Source organism: Carcharodon carcharias, chromosome 11, assembly GCF_017639515.1.
Source record: "Carcharodon carcharias isolate sCarCar2 chromosome 11, sCarCar2.pri, whole genome shotgun sequence".
Lineage (NCBI taxonomy): Eukaryota > Metazoa > Chordata > Chondrichthyes > Lamniformes > Lamnidae > Carcharodon > Carcharodon carcharias.
This window is the reverse complement of record NC_054477.1, coordinates 126,985,515-127,003,818: the sequence shown is the minus strand read 5'-3', so window position 1 is coordinate 127,003,818 and position 18,304 is coordinate 126,985,515. Positions and strand designations below refer to the sequence as shown.

At 50.0% G+C, this 18,304-nt stretch overlaps 1 protein-coding gene across 2 annotated transcripts in view; it reads right to left on the bottom strand.

The window, feature by feature from the left end:
- The window catches only part of abcc4 (ATP-binding cassette, sub-family C (CFTR/MRP), member 4), a 516,215-nt gene that overhangs the window by 308,779 nt on the left and 189,132 nt on the right, over positions 1-18,304 (bottom strand). For both annotated transcript variants that reach the window (XM_041199134.1, XM_041199135.1), the window contains exon 14: positions 17,661-17,757. In XM_041199134.1, the coding sequence (XP_041055068.1) occupies positions 17,661-17,757 (97 nt within the window). The remainder of the gene's footprint in view (positions 1-17,660; positions 17,758-18,304) is intronic.

Sequence of the window (18,304 nt, the reverse complement as noted above, 5' to 3'; positions counted from 1 at the left end):
GCTTTCCAACAACACTGTCTGTCTCTGCTTTCCCACACTGTCTGTCTCTTTCTCTCCTTTCCCACGTTGTCAGTCTCTCTCTCTCTCTCCTTTCCCACAGTTTGCCTCTCTCTCTCTCTCACCTATCCTACACTGTCTGTCTGTCTCTCTCCTTTCCCACACTGCCTGTCTCTCTCTCTCTCTCTCTCTCCTTTCCCACACTGTCTCTCTCTCTCTCTTGCCTTTCCACACTGTCTCTCTCTCTCTCCTTTCCCACAATATCTCTTCTCTCTCTCCTTTCCCACACTGTCTTTTCTCTCACTCTCTTTTCCCATGCTGCCTGTCTCTCTCTCTTTCTCCTTTCCCACACTGTCTGTCTCTCCCTCTCTCCTTTCCCACAATGTTTGTCTCTCCCTCTCTCCTTTCCCACATTGTCTGTCTCTCTCTCCTTTCCCACACTGTCTCTCTCTCTCCTTTCCCACACTGTCTCTCTCTCTCCTTTCCCACACTGTCTCTCTCTCTCCTTTCCCGCACTGTCTGTCTCTCTCTCCTTTCCCACACTGTCTCTCTCTCCTTTCCCACACTGTCTCTCTCTCTCCTTTCCCACACTGTCTCTCTCTCTCCTTTCCCACACTGTCTCTCTCTCTCCTTTCCCACACTGTCTCTCTCTCTCTCTCTCTCCTATCCCACACTGCTTCTCTCCTCTCTCCTTTCCACACTGTCTCTCTCTCTCCTTTCCCACAATATCTCTTCTCTCTCTCTCTCTCCTTTCCCACACTGTCTGTCTGTCTCTCTCTCTCTTCATTCCCACACTGTCTCTCTTGCTCCCTTGCCACACTGTCTGTCTCTCTCTCTCTTTCTCCTTTCCCACACTGTCTGTCTCTCTCTCTCTCCTTTCCCACACTGTTTGTCTGTCTCTCGCTCTCTGTTCACACACTGATTGTCTCTCTCGCTCTCTGTTCACACACTGATTGTCTCTCTCTCTCTCCTTTCCCACAACACTGTTTGTCTCTCTCTCTCCTTTCCAACAACACTGTCTGTCTCTCTCTCCTTTCCAACAACACTGTCTGTCTCTCTCTCCTTTCCAACAACACTGTCTGTCTCTCTCTCCTTTCCAACAACACTGTCTGTCTCTCTCTCCTTTCCAACAACACTGTCTGTCTCTCTCTCCTTTCCAACAACACTGTCTGTCTCTCTCTCCTTTCCAACAACACTGTCTGTCTCTCTCTCCTTTCCAACAACACTGTCTGTCTCTCTCTCCTTTCCCGCACTGTCTGTCTCTCTCTCCTTTCCCGCACTGTCTGTCTCTCTCTCCTTTCCCGCACTGTCTGTCTCTCTCTCCTTTCCCGCACTGTCTGTCTCTCTCTCCTTTCCCGCACTGTCTGTCTCTCTCTCCTTTCCCGCACTGTCTGTCTCTCTCTCCTTTCCCGCACTGTCTGTCTCTCTCTCCTTTCCCGCACTGTCTGTCTCTCTCTCCTTTCCCGCACTGTCTGTCTCTCTCTCCTTTCCCGCACTGTCTGTCTCTCTCTCCTTTCCCGCACTGTCTGTCTCTCTCTCCTTTCCCGCACTGTCTGTCTCTCTCTCCTTTCCCGCACTGTCTGTCTCTCTCTCCTTTCCCGCACTGTCTGTCTCTCTCTCCTTTCCCGCACTGTCTGTCTCTCTCTCCTTTCCCGCACTGTCTGTCTCTCTCTCCTTTCCCGCACTGTCTGTCTCTCTCTCCTTTCCCGCACTGTCTGTCTCTCTCTCCTTTCCCGCACTGTCTGTCTCTCTCTCCTTTCCCGCACTGTCTGTCTCTCTCTCCTTTCCCGCACTGTCTGTCTCTCTCTCCTTTCCCGCACTGTCTGTCTCTCTCTCCTTTCCCGCACTGTCTGTCTCTCTCTCCTTTCCCGCACTGTCTGTCTCTCTCTCCTTTCCCGCACTGTCTGTCTCTCTCTCCTTTCCCGCACTGTCTGTCTCTCTCTCCTTTCCCGCACTGTCTGTCTCTCTCTCCTTTCCCGCACTGTCTGTCTCTCTCTCCTTTCCCGCACTGTCTGTCTCTCTCTCCTTTCCCGCACTGTCTGTCTCTCTCTCCTTTCCCGCACTGTCTGTCTCTCTCTCCTTTCCCGCACTGTCTGTCTCTCTCTCCTTTCCCGCACTGTCTGTCTCTCTCTCCTTTCCCGCACTGTCTGTCTCTCTCTCCTTTCCCGCACTGTCTGTCTCTCTCTCCTTTCCCGCACTGTCTGTCTCTCTCTCCTTTCCCGCACTGTCTGTCTCTCTCTCCTTTCCCGCACTGTCTGTCTCTCTCTCCTTTCCCGCACTGTCTGTCTCTCTCTCCTTTCCCGCACTGTCTGTCTCTCTCTCCTTTCCCACACTGTCTGTCTCTCTCTCCTTTCCCACACTGTCTGTCTCTCTCTCCTTTCCCACACTGTCTGTCTCTCTCTCCTTTCCCACACTGTCTGTCTCTCTCTCCTTTCCCACACTGTCTGTCTCTCTCTCCTTTCCCACACTGTCTGTCTCTCTCTCCTTTCCCACACTGTCTGTCTCTCTCTCCTTTCCCACACTGTCTGTCTCTCTCTCCTTTCCCACACTGTCTGTCTCTCTCTCCTTTCCCACACTGTCTGTCTCTCTCTCCTTTCCCACACTGTCTGTCTCTCTCTCCTTTCCCACACTGTCTGTCTCTCTCTCCTTTCCCACACTGTCTGTCTCCCTCTCCTTTCCCACACTGTCTGTCTCCCTCTCCTTTCCCACACTGTCTGTCTCTCTCTCCTTTCCCACACTGTCTGTCTCTCTCTCCTTTCCCACACTGTCTGTCTCTCTCTCCTTTCCCACACTGTCTGTCTCTCTCTCCTTTCCCACACTGTCTGTCTCTCTCTCCTTTCCCACGCTGTCTATCTCTCTCTCCTTTCCCACACTGTCTGTCTCTCTCTCCTTTCCCACACTGTCTGTCTCTCTCTCCTTTCCCACACTGACTCTCTTTCTCTCCTTTCCCACACTGACTCTCTTTCTCTCCTTTCCCACACTGTCTCTCTGTCTCTCTCTCCTTTCCCACGCTGTCTGTCTCTCTCTCTCCTTTTCCACACTGTCTGTCTGCCTCTCTCTCTCCTTTCCTACACTCTTTGTCTGTCTCTTGCTCTTCTTTCCCACACTGTTTGTCTCTCTCTCTCTCCTTTCCCACAATGTCTTTTCCCCACTCTCTCTGCTTTCCCACTGTCTCTCTCCCCTTCCCCACTTTCTCTGTCCCTTTCTCCTTATCCACTCTCTCTCTCTGTTCCTACTGTCTCTTTCATTTGCCACTCTGTCCTTCTCGCTCTCTCTCTCTCTCCAGAGCCTGGATTCCTCCATGGCACTCTGGAAGGGAACAGCTGGTCTTGGGCCATTGATTGAAGCGGAGCTGTTAGGGCAACCGCGGATAAAGCCAGGGGGTTGGGCTGTCCGAGGGCGGGATGTGCTGAAGATGTTGGCGGGGTGGGGGGGGGGTGGTGTGTAAGCTGGGCTGAGATGGAGCCGGGGAGGGTGGGGGTTTTGTTTTTGTAGGTTGAGCCGGGGTGCTGCAGTTGAAGCCGGTGGGGAGGCCGGTTGTGTGTGGATGAGGTGTGGGGGGGTTGGGGGGAGGGTTGGGGCAAACAGATCGAGACCAGTGGAGAGGGGCCATAGATGAAGCCAGAGGCCCCACTCCCACCTCGCCACAGCCCCAGGTCACTCACATTTCATCACCAGATCAGTGCCTAGCAGCTTCCCAGCCCTCCCCTGCGCTTCTGCTCCCGGATCTCATACTCTCCCCGCAGTCTGGGCCTCTGGTCACGGCAGTGACAGCTGCGGTATCGGGACATGGTGGTGGATGGCCTCTGGGCAGCGTGGTGGGATCAATCCAGGGAACAGGCGACGTAAAACTGAAAACGGTGATGCAAAGGAAAAGAAAAAATGCCCCAAAGAATAAACAACGTTAAAATGAATTGATGTTAAGTGGGGTGACTTAAAGTGAGCACTTAATGTAAACAGAGGAATGGCAGGACAGCTCAGAACTGTGGATTACGCACTCTATTCCTTATGGGAATTCCAGCATGCTACACATGTCCTGGATATCCTCATGTGCAGATAAGTGTCGTCAATTACAGCAGCCTATGATCTGCGTTTCACTGCAGTGCACATGCAAGACTGAGTTTTATAGATAGCGTGTTCATGTAAGTAGTCACCCCGTGCTTAAGGGTATGTAGCCAGAGAGGGAATGGGTAACTGCCAGGCAGGCTAGAAAGACCAGGCAGGTAGTGCAAGAGTTCCCCAAGAGCACCTCATTCTTCAACCAGTATTCTGTTCTGGATAATGGTGAGTGTGATGGTTCCTCTGGGGAGAGCAGCCAGAGCGAATTCCATGGGTAATATCATCCATGTCTGCTGGCATCGGGCATGCTCTGCGGCGTGAGCAGACAACATGGCAAGAAGGCCAAAAACCAGTTGAATGACATCATGAAACCAGTTTGTGATTGTCCGCTCAGCCCGTTGATGGTGGGCACTGTTTCCTCTTTATGATACATCAGAATATTATAAGGCTAGCCCGCCGGAATCGGCCACCCCCTCTGCTGGAGCAGCCACCCACATGGCACCCCAACGTGTTTACAACAGCATGTAAAAGGCGTGCACTTGGCAGGCTGTACTTTGAGGAGAACATGGAGATGAGTACACAGTAACGTTGCAGGTTGCTCATGAGGGATGTTGTTCAACTTCAAGGTTGAGGCGCATGGCGGGGGGGTTTGGAGAAAGACGGCCCTGCAGTTAAAGGAAGCGCACAATCAGGTACAGGTTGCGGGGGTGGGGGGGGGGGGGGGGTTGCTGTGAGTGAGCGAAGCAGCCACACATGAGGGAAACTTGTATAAAGTGACCATTCCTCTGCAGCTGAGACATTTCAGGCGCAGCCACATTGATATGATTGGAGTCGGGCCTCTAGCTTATCTGCCCACTCAAGCAAAGCAGAGGCAGCAAAGTGCCATCAAGTGCTCCAGAGCTTTTCACCCCTTGGGCACAGACTACAAACTAATGAGCGTTTTAGTGGACTGCAGAACAATTGGACGACTGGGCACATTGTACAATCTTCTTGCTAAAGCTGGCCATGGAGCAGTGACTAGTGGAGGCACTCACAGCCCCTTGCAATGTCATCTTTCCAGTTTGGACCAGTCTCTCCATGATTCAAGCTAACAGTGCAGCCTTACAGTGCAGGTTAGGAGAATGCCTGCGCCTGAGTTGACAGCACAGCATGCAGTCCAATGGGCAAAGCTGCTGCCAATCGGTCAAGCGCAGTGGGGTGGAGGAAGATGGGGGTCTTGGGCAGCCATGCAGCGCACTAAACTCTGGCCATCCAAGTGGTGGCCAGCACTCCTGGATGTATTAAGGGGCCTTCAGACTTAACCAAGAGAGGTTCTTAGTACACTCAAGCTAACCCACATGTCTCTCTCTTTCATCCTGCAGTACTACATATCAGAATCATGGAGCCTGGTGAACTTTGCCTCGTTGCACTCAGAGAGTGAAGACAATGGAGAAGACAGCAACTGAGGTGCCTAGCCACACAGAGGGAGGAGCAGCACCTTCCGGGAGAAGAGGCAGCTGGGGATCCCACACGTCGCCGAAGAGCCGCAGGGAGCCGTCGCTGCTTGGCGCCTGACTAGACCCAGGGCCTATAGGCGCTGCCTTTCACTCCCGCAGATGACCTAGAACCAGTGTCGTTGAAGACTGCGCATGTCTGGGTAACAGGTCAGTCACATCTGCCAGCAGCTGCAGGATTTGGCGCCACGTGGACATGGAAGGCATCCACTGCCAGTGGCCGTGTAAGTAACAGCAGCGCTTAATTTCTATGCCAGTGGCTCCTTTCAGGGCTCCACAGGTGACCTCTGTGGGATATCACAAGCCTCCACCCACAAATGCATCCATGGATGCCACCTTCATGAGGGCACACAACTTTGTGCAATTCACCCGGGACCAGAAGAGCCAGGATGCAAGAGCGATTGGATATGCCCTCTCAGGTTTCCCACAGGTGCAGGGTGCCATCAACTGCACTCACATGGCATTCAGGTCTCTGATGCAACATGTGGTCAACTATGTCAACCGCAAAGGGTTCCAAACGCTGAATGCGCAACTAGCGTGCAACCACCACAAATGCATCCTGCAGGTCTACGTACAGTTTCCAGGGAGCACGCATGACTCCTACGTTCTCAGTTGGTCACAGATCCTCGACATCTTCCAGGGTCCACAAAGGCTGTAGGGATGGTTTCTCGGGGACAAAGGCTACCCACAGAGGACATGGCTGATGACACCTGCGCGGCAGCCTCAGACTGCAACAGAGAGAAGCTATAATGAGGCTCATGCTGCAACTTGGTGGAGCAAACCATCAGGATGCTGGAAATGAGGTTCCGATGCCTGGGTCGGTCTGGTGGAGCCCTGCAATATAGTCCATAGAGGGTGTTAAGCATCGTTGTAACGGGGGAGGACCTGACGAAGGTGGTGATGCAGGAGCTGGTGGTCTCCTCCCGATGAGGATGCCACCGACGGGGATGAGGGTGAGGAGGTCCTCGAAGGCGACGATGACAGCGATGAGGCTCTCGCACTGGCCAGACAAGGCAGGTGCACTTGAGAGGCTCTCATAGCTGCTAGATTTGTGAAGAATGATGACGACATGCAGTGAGGAGACACCCTCAGATCCTCACATTGCATTTATGTATGTGTGACTCCAGTCTGCCTTATGGCAGTGCACATACCCTCAGTGATAATGCTCCTGTCATGGAGATGTAGTGGAGGCCCCAATAGTCGCTCGATTGCAGGAGGGTGATGGTGACATGTAGTGAGGACACTCCATGGATCTTCATGTAGCCTCTGTGAATGTCTGACTCCTGTCTGGCCAAGGGCAGCTAGTCTGCGCTCTGTGATCAGGGTCATATCATGGAGACACAGCCATCAAACTTTAAAAGCATCTGATCCTTTGTCCGCCTTCAGCACCCGACCCCTTCAGGAGCACAGTATCACTGCTCACAGGTGCTGAAGAGATGGTGGCCAGCCCCACCTTAAAGATGCTGAGAACACACAGAGAGAATGAAAGAATTCTATGATGTCTGCCCACAACATTCTGGTGGCAATGACAAGCACCATCAAGGTGCAGGATCAGTAATGTTTCCAGGGAGTGAGAGGCTGGACCATCACTTTGACCTGAAGGCTGCACAAAGCTCAGGTCAGAGGCCCTGGACTGAGAAACCTGACTTTACCCTGTGCAGAAAGGTTTCACATCTGAGTGACAAGAACACTGCTCATCAGAGCGAGAAGCCATAGGCAGAGACACAATCTTGGGAGTTTATTGACAATAGTGAACATTATATACAAGTGATTAACACCTGAGCCCAGGCCGTGCAACTACATCTTAACATCCCTAACCCTGCCGCTACGTCTTGGTGCTCCCCTGACATCCACAGCGGAGATTGAGACAGCCTGCTGACTGAAATGCCCTGCCTATGATGACATTGGCTGGCATCCTGAGGGCAGAGACCTGGAGGGCCCTGACCTGCTTTCGGGGTTCTGCTGTGTGGCATTGGCACTCTACTTGGCCTGTGGAGCTGCAGCTGCTGAGGCCACAAGAAGAGGGGATTCGGATGGGCCGGACACTCCCAGGGTCACCTGGAAAATTGGCCCTGGGGGTACACTTGCTGATCCTCCTCCCTATGGGTGCTCAGTGGCCGCTGCCTGAAACCTTGAGGAGAAGGGGTACCTGGAGTGAGATCAGGCTGCCCCGCACCCCTCTAATATACACACAGCTGGAGACCAACTATAACATCAGCGATGGGTTTGAGCTCATGCAGCAGTGGAGTGACGTCCTGGACCAAGTTCTCCTTGGCAGCTGCCATCCTACCAGTGTTAACCTTGGTGCATTGGCATGATGGCGCTATCACCTCAGACTAAAGGTGGACGGACTCCTCCATTGTGCCTTGAAATCTGAGGAATGCAACAGACATCCCTTCCTGACATTCCCAAGCTTGTCTTTGCAGCTCCAGCAACTGTGACATGGCCGAAGCCAGAGGCTCATCATCTGACTCGAACTCAGCAAATTTCTGGCCTCCAGGCACCTGGGCAGTCCCTGCCGCCGCCTGCTGTGGATCAGAAAGTGCGATATGCTCACCAGATTATGATCCCGAGGCTACTCTAAAGCTAGGCCCCACTGAGGTATGAGTCTCTGCACTGGTGGAGGCTGTGGTGGGCGCTATGATGGTTCTTGAGTGAAGATTTCAGCGGATTCCTCTTCTGAGCTTCCCTTGGGACTTGATTGGAGGCCCTAGGTTGCAAACTGTCTTGGCAGTTTCCCAGATGTGCCTGTGAAACAGGACAATCACTCACAGCATGGTTGTTGGATGGATGTTGCACTGCTGGATCCTCATATGGTAGAGCACTGCTGACCTTACAGTCAGCACAGGTAAGGTGCAGATCCTTGCCAGCCAGCTGCATGGCTCTGTTTTCAAAGTCCATGAGGACCTTGACTTCAGGCATTCCTCCACCAGTCTGCGGCTTCTCCCTCTTGTGTGCCAGCTTAGTCTGCATGAATAGAAATGGAGAACGTGTAAGCAGGACACTACCAGGTCAGGTGATAAGTATCCATTGCATGTGTGGATGGTGAGTGGTCCCATGGACGGGATGAGGACAATGAAGGTGTGCATGAGGGAGTGAATGGTGATATCTCTTGAACTTGCAGAGAGTGAGGGCCCTGTGGATGTGCGATGAGTACATGGGTTGAGAGTGATGTTAGTCGTGGCTTAACCCTGGTGGAATGGAGATCATCATTCATCCTTTTGCGGCACTGGATGGCTGTCCTCTTTTGCACGGCATTGGTGCTGACCACCACTGCCAACCACTTCCAAGCTGGATTAGTGATCTTGCTGCCCATCCTGCGGCTAGATGACAGTGAGCCTCCACTGCATTCAAAAGACACTCGAGGGGTGCGTCACTGAAGCCGGGTGCTGCAATCTTTTAGCCTTTTGGGGCCATACTTTCTTCCATGTGGCAGTCTTGGGCGGGAAGCACAGAGGTGTGTGCGCAGCTGCACTTTAAATGTGGCGCCTGGCGGCACATTTAAAGTGCAGCCGCGCGCACTTAAATGTGGCAGCAGCGAGGTGATGACGCGGTGGGCGAATGAGAGCCCATCCTCCATGGAAACAGCGTGTTTCCAAGGAATCCATAATTAATTTGGTGGGTAAAATGTCATTTTACTTGCTCCCTACTGCACTTAGCGCAAATCTGGGACGATTCCACCCCACGACTCCATAACTGGCTTAGCTGTACAGGGTGGCAGGAGGAAGAATAGAAAAGCAATTGCAACAGGAAATGTAACAGTTAGTGAACAGAGAAGTGTTTCTGTAAGTTGCAGATGTGAATCCAGGATGGTATGCTGCCTTCCTAGTGCCAGGGTCAAGGATGTCACTGAGCGCCTGCAGAGCACTCTGAGAGAGGAGGGTGAAAAGCCAACAGTCGTGGTCCACATCAGTACCAACGACATAGACAGAAAGGAGGATGAGGTCCTGAAAGGCAGTTTGGGGAGCTAGGAAAGAAACTTAGTAAGTAGGGACTTAAAGGTGGTAATCTCTGGATTACTCCTGGTATCACGTGTTATTCAGTACAGAAATAGAAGGATAGAGCAAATGAATGCGTGGCTGGAGAGGTGGTGCAGGAATGGGGGGGGGGCTTTAGATTTCTGGGGCATTGGGACCAGGAGAAATGGGAACCGTATAGGCCAAATGAATTGCGCCTGAACAGAGAAGGGACCAGTGTCCTTATGGGGTGATTTGCTACTGCTACTGGGGAGGGTTTAAACTAACTCGGCAGGGGTGTGGGAACCAGGAGGTAATATGAGAGAGGAAAACCAAGGTGCACAGAGAATTGGGAGAGGCAGATAGCACCAGAATAAGAAATAGTAAGCTATTATAGTGATGAGAGCAGCCGAAGATAAAAAAGTTTGAAAATTAGTGTCCGAAGAGAAAATGGTTTGAAAACGTTGTGTGACAAGGGATCATGTACCCATGATGGTGCAAAGTGGCAAAGTCACTGCAGTGTGAGAGGCTAGAAAGCTATCACATTTTTATGTGTGCGCCATCTACAAGATGCGCTGCAACAACTCACCTTCGACTGCACCTTCCAAACTCCTGATCTCTTGCCACACAACATGATAGCGGATACCCTCAACATGAAGATGGGACTTCACCTCCACAAAGTGCTTACTCCTACCATCTGTCATGGATAGATGCACCTGTGGCAGGCAGGTGGGTGAGGATGACAGCAAGTATATTTTTCCCTCTTGTTGGTTCCCTCACCATGTGCCGCAGACCCAATATAGCAGCTATGTCCTTCAGGATTGGGCCAGTTCGGTCAGTAGTGGTGCTACTGAGTCACTGTTGACATTGAAGGCCCTCACCCAGAGTGCATTCTGGCTCTTGCCACCCTTACAACTTCCTCAAAGTGGTGTTTAACACGAGGGAGTACAGATTCATCAGCTGGGGATGTTGGTATGTGGTAATCAGCAGGAAGTTTCCTTACCTACTTTTGACCTGATGCCATGAGACTTCATAGGCTCTGCAATTGGTGTTGAGGACTCCCAGGATATATCACTGTGCCACCACCTCTGCAGGTTCTGGTGGGACCGGGCATACCCAGGGATGGTGATGGTGGTGTCTGGGACATTATCTGTAAGGTACGATTCCGTGAGGATGACTATGTCAGGCTGTTGCTTGACTAGTCTGCGATACAGGTCTCCCAATTTTGACACTAGCTCCCCAATGTTAGTAAGGAGGACTTTGCAGAGTCGACAGGGCTGAGTTTGCTGTTATCATTTCTAGTGCCTAAGTCGATGGTTCCATTCCTTTGAGACTTTTTAGCGGGTTGATACAACTAAGTGGCCATTTCAGAGGACATTTAAGAGCGGACCTGGATTCACTAGGTAAGGACTGCAGATTTCCTAAAGGGCATTAGTGAACCAGATGGGTTTTTACGACAATCGACAATGGTTTCATGGCCATCATTAGACTTTTAATTCCAGATTTTTAATGAATTCAAATTTCACTATCTGCCATGGTGAGAGTTGAACCTGTGTCCCCAGAGCATTACCCTGGGTCTCTGGATTACTGTCCAGCAACAATACCACTACGCCACCTCCTCCCCCATATCAGAATTAAACTGCAAGACTGCCAGAGGCAGAAGAGCAGTATGAAGGCTTAAACAACCATTCAGACCTCTGTTTCCCTGCCACTTTATGTATCTATAAAAACTCAAGCCCTTTCATTTGAAGTCCTGGCTCTAAGTAGGGGACAAAGAACAAATACTGGCTTTGATAAAGGTGGCCAGGGTCCTGGGAGTCATCTGATTGCAGCGCTATGCTTTTGTAAGCATTGTGGTACATTGCTGTGCTTGGAACATTCCCTGGAACATAACATAACAAGAAATAGAGCAGGAGTAGACCATTTGACCCCTCAAGCCTACTCTGCATTCAAAAAAATCCAGGCTGATCTTCGGCTTGAACTCCACATTCCCACCCTTTGAGTGAATAAGTTTCTCGTCATTTTAACCCTAATGATCAGTCCCTTATCCAGAGTTTGTATCCCCCATGTTCAAGGTTCCCCAACTAGGGGAATCAACCTCTCAGTGTCTACCCTGTCAAGCACCATTAGAATCTTGAATGTTTGAATGAAGTCACTTTTCATTCTTCTAAACATCAGAGGGTGTAGGCCCAATTTACTCAGCCTCTCATCCCAGAACAACCCTCTTATCCCAGGGACTAATCTAACGAACCTTCACTTATTTGCTTCCAGTCAAGTACATCCTTCCTTAGACATGGAGACCAAGGCTGTACAACTGTAGTAAGACTTCCTTATTCTTGTACTCCAATCCCCATTCAATAAAAGCCAACATGCTGCTCATCTTCCTAATTGGTTGCTGTGCCTACATGCTAACTTTCTGTGTTCCTTGTACGAGTACACCCAAGTCTCTCTGCACAACAATATTTACAAGTTTACACTTTTAAAAAAATATATTGTTTTTCTATTCTTACGACCAAAGTGAATAATCTCACACTGCCCCACAATATACTCCATCTGCTACTTTATTGCCCGCTCACTTAACCTGTCTATAACTCTGCATTCTATGTTTTTCTCACAGCTTAGTGTTTTATCTAGTCCTAGCATAACCTCCCTGCTCATATGCTCCAGGCAATGACTATTCAAGGAAGTGTCTCAACTGCCTTCTAAACCTTGTCTATCTGTCCTGTTACCTTCAGGGAGTTAGACATAAACTCCAAGGTCCCTTTGTTCCTCTACACTTATCATGTTCTATGTATGTCTTTGCCTTGTCATCCCCAATGCATTACCTCATACTTATTTGGATTAAATTCCATTTGCCACTTTTCTGCCCAAAACATTTATGTAACAAAACATAGGCCTGAAATTTTCCCGCGTCGGGTGAGCTCGGCAGGAATGGGCGATGGGGAACGGGACTGCTGCCCACGATTGGGTGTGCACTGCCATTTTACATGGGTAGGCCAATTAAAGCCCACCCAGCATAATGCACGTCTCCTGGATCTGCGGGAAGGGGCGGGCAGGGGCATAATATCTGCCGGGTCGACCCCACCCACCCCTGAGCTTCAGAGTTCTTAGAGCAGCAAATGTCATTGAGGCAGTACCTGGGTAAGGTGGTGAGCCCTGGCTGCTTGAAATGAGTGTTTTGTGGCTCCAGGGTCACGAATCAGCTGAGCCCTGCAAGGCTTTTCTCAGATGGGGGTGGCAAGGCTGCAATGGCAATGCAGGTACAGGGTGGACTAATCAATGCTCCTCTCTCCTTTCAGAACAATACAGCCAACAATAATGCAGAGCGGCTGCAGACTGGTGGAGGACCGGCGCATTTTCTAATCTTGACCAGAGTATGGGGCATTGGAGCTGGAGAGGCGCCATGCGCCTAGATCAACCAGCCACAGTGGGGTGTCACAGAAAGGTAAGAGTGCAATGCACTGAGGTCAGAATATCTGTCATTGCAACCATTCCATTGTTGGCTGTATATTGATTTCAGCCTCCAACATGGAATCCCTATTGATAATGGAAAGTCAAGGGCACCCTGGTCCGGGTGTCAGGCATGCACATTAACAGTATAACTACTTCAACTAATCACATGTCCTCGTTCTTCCTTTCAGGCTCACCAGAAGAGCTTCTGGGTCAGGGGCATAAAGGCCCGCTGCTCACTCCTGAGGACACGGGAGATCTAAATGCACCAGCGTCACACCCCCTCAGCCAGGCAGGCACCAGCGCAGAAACCATCATTTTGATGGGAATAAGATCGTTGGCAAGTATCCGGTGCACAATGGTGAGGCCACTTCACACTCACTTGAGGTGCAGGCGGAGGCAGAGAATGCCCAGGGCGCCGGCAGTCGGAGGACTGCTGGGGACCAGGAACGTGTTCAGTTAGTGCCTGATGATGTGCCTCTGGAGTCATCCCAGAGGCAGCAGGTGCGTGAAGTTCAGTAGGGTGTGCGTGAGGATCTGGCGGAGATGCATGAGGAAATGAGTGTCATGGTGGCTGCGATGGAGGAGTCCATGAGGAGCATGAGCAATGCAATGACCCTCATGGCTGAGTGCACTGCCTCCTCCATAGAGAGAGTGGCGACTCTCATGGAGAGGCTCCTCCAGGAGCTCAATCAGGGCTTCCTGGGGATGCATTCGGACCTGCAAGCCCTCACACCGGCAATGACCTCAGGTGGTCACTGTCAGTGTGGGAGATGGATTAGGCACCCAGTATCCCAGCTAGGTGCCCATCCATCAATGGTGAGCAGGGAGCTCCAAAGTGACCTGACATTGGCGCATGAGCTGCTTGTCATCTCTGCGGGCTCCACTCAGGTTGCTCCAGATGACGGCAGAAGCTCCTCCGCCCCTCTGCCAGTGACCGTGGCATCCGATGAGGCTGCGGCAAATGGGGAGATGCCTGCCGTGCCACTGGCCGCTCCCTCCCAGGCAGGACCAGCACATGCTCCAAGGGCCAGAGGATGCCTCCCAAGGTCATCAAGGTTGGTGTGATGTTCAACACCTTTACATTTAATTTATGTATGCCAGGCTCCACACCAGTAAATGTGTTTGTTTCATCAAGCCTCTGGGTGCTTCATGCGTTCTGCAGGTGAAGGGTAACCCATGATGTTATGAGTGGCTTGTTTGTCATTGATCTTTATTCAAATGGCATGTAGTGCATGTTGTTGACCAAGCAAATGTTCCTGTCAAGTATCGAGTATGGAGCCTGCAACCCTGGCACGTGGTAGTGGTTCATCTTTGTTAGGTTACTGAAAGAGCGTTGAATCAAAGCCTCCCGGGTGTCCCTGCCTCCCTAGTCAGCGTCTATCCCCTCAGCATTCTCCTGTGCGTGCTCATCCTCGGACTCACTACTGGACTCATCATCTGCTGCAAGAGCAGCTGCGTCAACATCTTCTTCCTCCACTACATCCTTCCTTTACAGCATCAGATCATGGAGCATGCAGCATGCAACCACTATCAGTGACATGTGATCTGGGGGGTATTGCAGTTTTCCCCCTGAAGGGTCCAGGCATCGGAAGCACATCTTGAGAAGACCAATGGTTCTCTCTACCACCACACTTGTGGAGCCATGGCTCCTATTGTACCACTGCTTGGCCTCTGTTCTTGGGTGGCGGAGAGGCGTCATAAGCCATCTTTTGAGGGGATAGCACTTTTCACTCAGCAGCCATCCATCCAGCTGGGCTAGAGCATTGAAGAGTCTCGGCACCAGGGAGTGTCTGAGGATGTAAGCATCATGGGAGCTGCCTGGGTACCTTGCACAGTCTTGCAGTATCTGCATCCTGTGATCACACACTATCTGCACATTTATGGAGTGGAATCCCTTCCTGTTGGCAAAGGCTCCGGGCTCACCCGCTGGTGCCTTGATGGCCACGTGTGCAGTCGATTGCACCCTGGATGCAGGGGAATCCAGCAATCGCTGCGAAGCCTCTGGCTCGCTCTGCCTGGCTGGTCTCGTCCGTGCGGTAGTGAATGAAAGTCAATGCTCGGCTGAACAGAGCGCCTGTCACTAGCTTGACACAACTGTGGACGGCTGATTGGGAGACTCCACAAAGGTCACCCACTGACCCCTGGAAAGAACCGGAGGCATAAAATTTGAGGGCCACTGTGACCTTCAGTGCCACTGGCATGTGGTGTCCACCCATATAGTTGGAGCTGATCTCAGGGCCAATCATCTGACAGATGGAGGTCACTGTTTCCCTTGAGATTGCCAGAGACATCATGGACAAAAGGGTATTAATGATAGGGATATACTATGATGACGACTTTCCAAAATCACGCCTCTGGCCTCTTACTTCTTCCTTAACCAGGGCCCTCAACTGTGTCCGACCCATCTCTCGCGCCTCTGCCCTCACACCTTCCTCTCCCTCCCAGAACTATGACAGGGTCCCCCTTGTCTTCAATTTTCATCCCTCCAGCCTCCACATTCAAAGGATCATTTTCTGCCATTTCTCCCAACTCCAGCATGATGTCACCACCAAACACATCTTCCATTCAACCCTCATCGGCATTCCGTAGGGGCCATTCCCTGCTGGACACCCTGGTCCACTCCTCCATCACCCCCAACACCTCAACCCCCTCCCAAGGCACCTTCCCATGCAATCACAGAAGGTGCAACACCTGTCCCTTTACCTCCTCCCTCCTCACCGTCCAAGGGCCCAAACACTCCTTTTAGGTGAAGCAGCACTTCACGTGCACCTCCTTCAATTTGGTCGACTGCATTTGCTGCTCCCAATGCGGTCTCCTCTACACTGGAGAGGCCAAACACAGATTGGGTGCTCACTTTGTGGAGCGAGTCTTCGGTCTGTCCGCAAGCATGACCCAGACCTTCCTGTCGCTTGCCATTTTAATGCCACATCCTGCTCTCATGCCCACAAGTCCATCCTTGGCCTGCTGCAATGTTCCAGTGAAGCTCAACGCAAACTGGAGGAACAGCTGCTCATCCTCTTATTAGGCACTTTACAGCCTTCTGGACTTAACACTGAGCTCAACAACTTCAGACCATGAACTCGCTCCTCCACCCTCACCCACTTTTTATCCCCTTTTTTCAATATTCATTCTCATTTTGTAATTTTTATTTTTTATCCACATATTTTCATTTTTATTTATTTTCATTTTTATTCATTGTTCTATCCTCACCTTTTATCCTATTTTCAATCTTTTTCCCATCACCGTTCCCTCCCCCACCCCAACCCAACAAGGACCATCTGTCACTTGTTCATGTTATTCTTTCCAGAGTGCTTACCCTTGTCCTGCCATTACCACATTCTGCTTTTTGATCTTAATGCCACCATCAGCACCTCCTTTCACCAGTATCACTATCATTAACATCCCTTTGGTCCATGACATCTTTGGCAATCTCTCCTTTGCCTCCACCTAACGCTGGCCTTCTACCCAGCTTCACCTGCTCCACCGCCCTTAAACAGTATAAATTTCATTACATTTTTACTTCTCTTTAGCTCTGAAGAAGTCATAAGGACTCAAAACATTAACTCTGTTTTTTTCTCTCCACAGACCGGCTGAGTTTTTCCAGCATTTTCTGTTCTGTTGCACCTGCTTTTCTTGATCTATATCAATCACCTAAGACTTCGGCTTGCAGGGCACAATTTCACATTTGTGATAGGCACAAAATTTGGAAGTGTTTTGAAGTTTGAGGAGCATAGTGATAAACTTCAAAAAGAAATGACCAAGATGGTGTAATGGGCGGAAAAGTGGCAGATGAAATTTAATGCAGAGAAGTGTGAAGTGATTAATCTTGTTTGGAAGAACTAAGCGAGGTGATATGAAATAAAGGATACAATTCTAAAGTTGGTGCAGGAGCTGAGTGACCTGGGGATATATGTGCACAAATTATTGAAGGTGGGAAGGCAGGTTGAGAAAGGGACTTATAAAGCTTATGGGATCCTGGACTTAAGAATAAGGGCACAAAGTACAAAGGCGAGATAGGTATTATAAAGCTATACAAGACACTGATTTGGTCTCAACTGGAGTATTGTATTCAGTTCCGATACCACACTTTGGAAGGATATTCAGATATTGGATTCAAAAGAATGGTTCCAAGGATGAGGAACTTGTGGTACATTGATAGATTGGAGAGACTGAGGCTGTTCTCCTTGGAGAAGGTAAGATCATGAGATGTGATGGAAGTGTTTAAAATCATGAGGGGTCCAGGATAGATAGGGAGTAACTGTTCTGTTGGCAGAAGAATTGAGAATAAGATTTAAGGCGATTGGCAAAAGAAGCAGTGCCGACATGAGGAAAAACATGTTCACGCAGTAAATGATTAGAATCTATAATGCATTGCCTGAGAGTATGGTGGAAGCAGATTTAATCGAGGCCATCAAATGAGAATTGGGTTTTTATCTGGTGAAAAGATTTCCAGGACTATGAGTGCAAGAGGGAGAGTGGGACTAGGTGAGTTGTTCTTGCAGAGAGCCAGCATGGGCATGATGGGCAAAACAGTCTCCTTCTGTGCTGTCACTATTCAATGATTCTAACTTACAAAATGATACCATGGAATAAAAAGCCAGACTGCAAGTAATTGACCATTCAATATAAAAAGAGCATTTAGAACAGTGTAAGCACCTGATTCCCATTTTCATAAAAATAACATTTCTAAAAGAAAACCTACCTCTTTTAAGATCAGAATCTGGTCAGCAGCACTTAGATATTGAAGTTGATGTGTCACCAGGATACGAGGCTTATTTTTCAAAACCCCAGTTATACACCTAACGTAGTAAATAAAAATGATCAATTTCTCAGTTGCTAAATTTATTGCCCAGTGTGTCTTTGACCTGCCTCAGCATAACTTTTGCGATGCTAAACTTGCTTTAACTCAGCTGAAGACCTATATATTGACTGGAGGACATCCAAGTTACAAAAGTGATACCACAAAATGAGAAGATTATTATAAAATGACACTGGAAAAAGGGAGTGTGAATCAATTTATTTGAAGAAGCTCCAGAAACATGGTATCTAAAAAAAGGACCGTAAAAATAATCATGTGGAGAAAGCTTGCCTTCCACCTCGTGGAGGAAGCTTAGCCTTTGCCTCGTATAGGAAGTTGCTCTCTGCCTCGCTATTTCTTTCAGGTTACTCCCTGCACAGCTGCCCATGTGCTACATCACTACTAGTGGACATCAAGATATCTAGATAGCCTTGACAAGTCTCAAAGCCTGAACCAAACACGAACATATGTAAAACTTTTGTTAATGGGTTAGTTGGGGATAGGCTTTTGTTTTATAAGGGAATGCATTTTAGGTTGCTTTGGCGTCT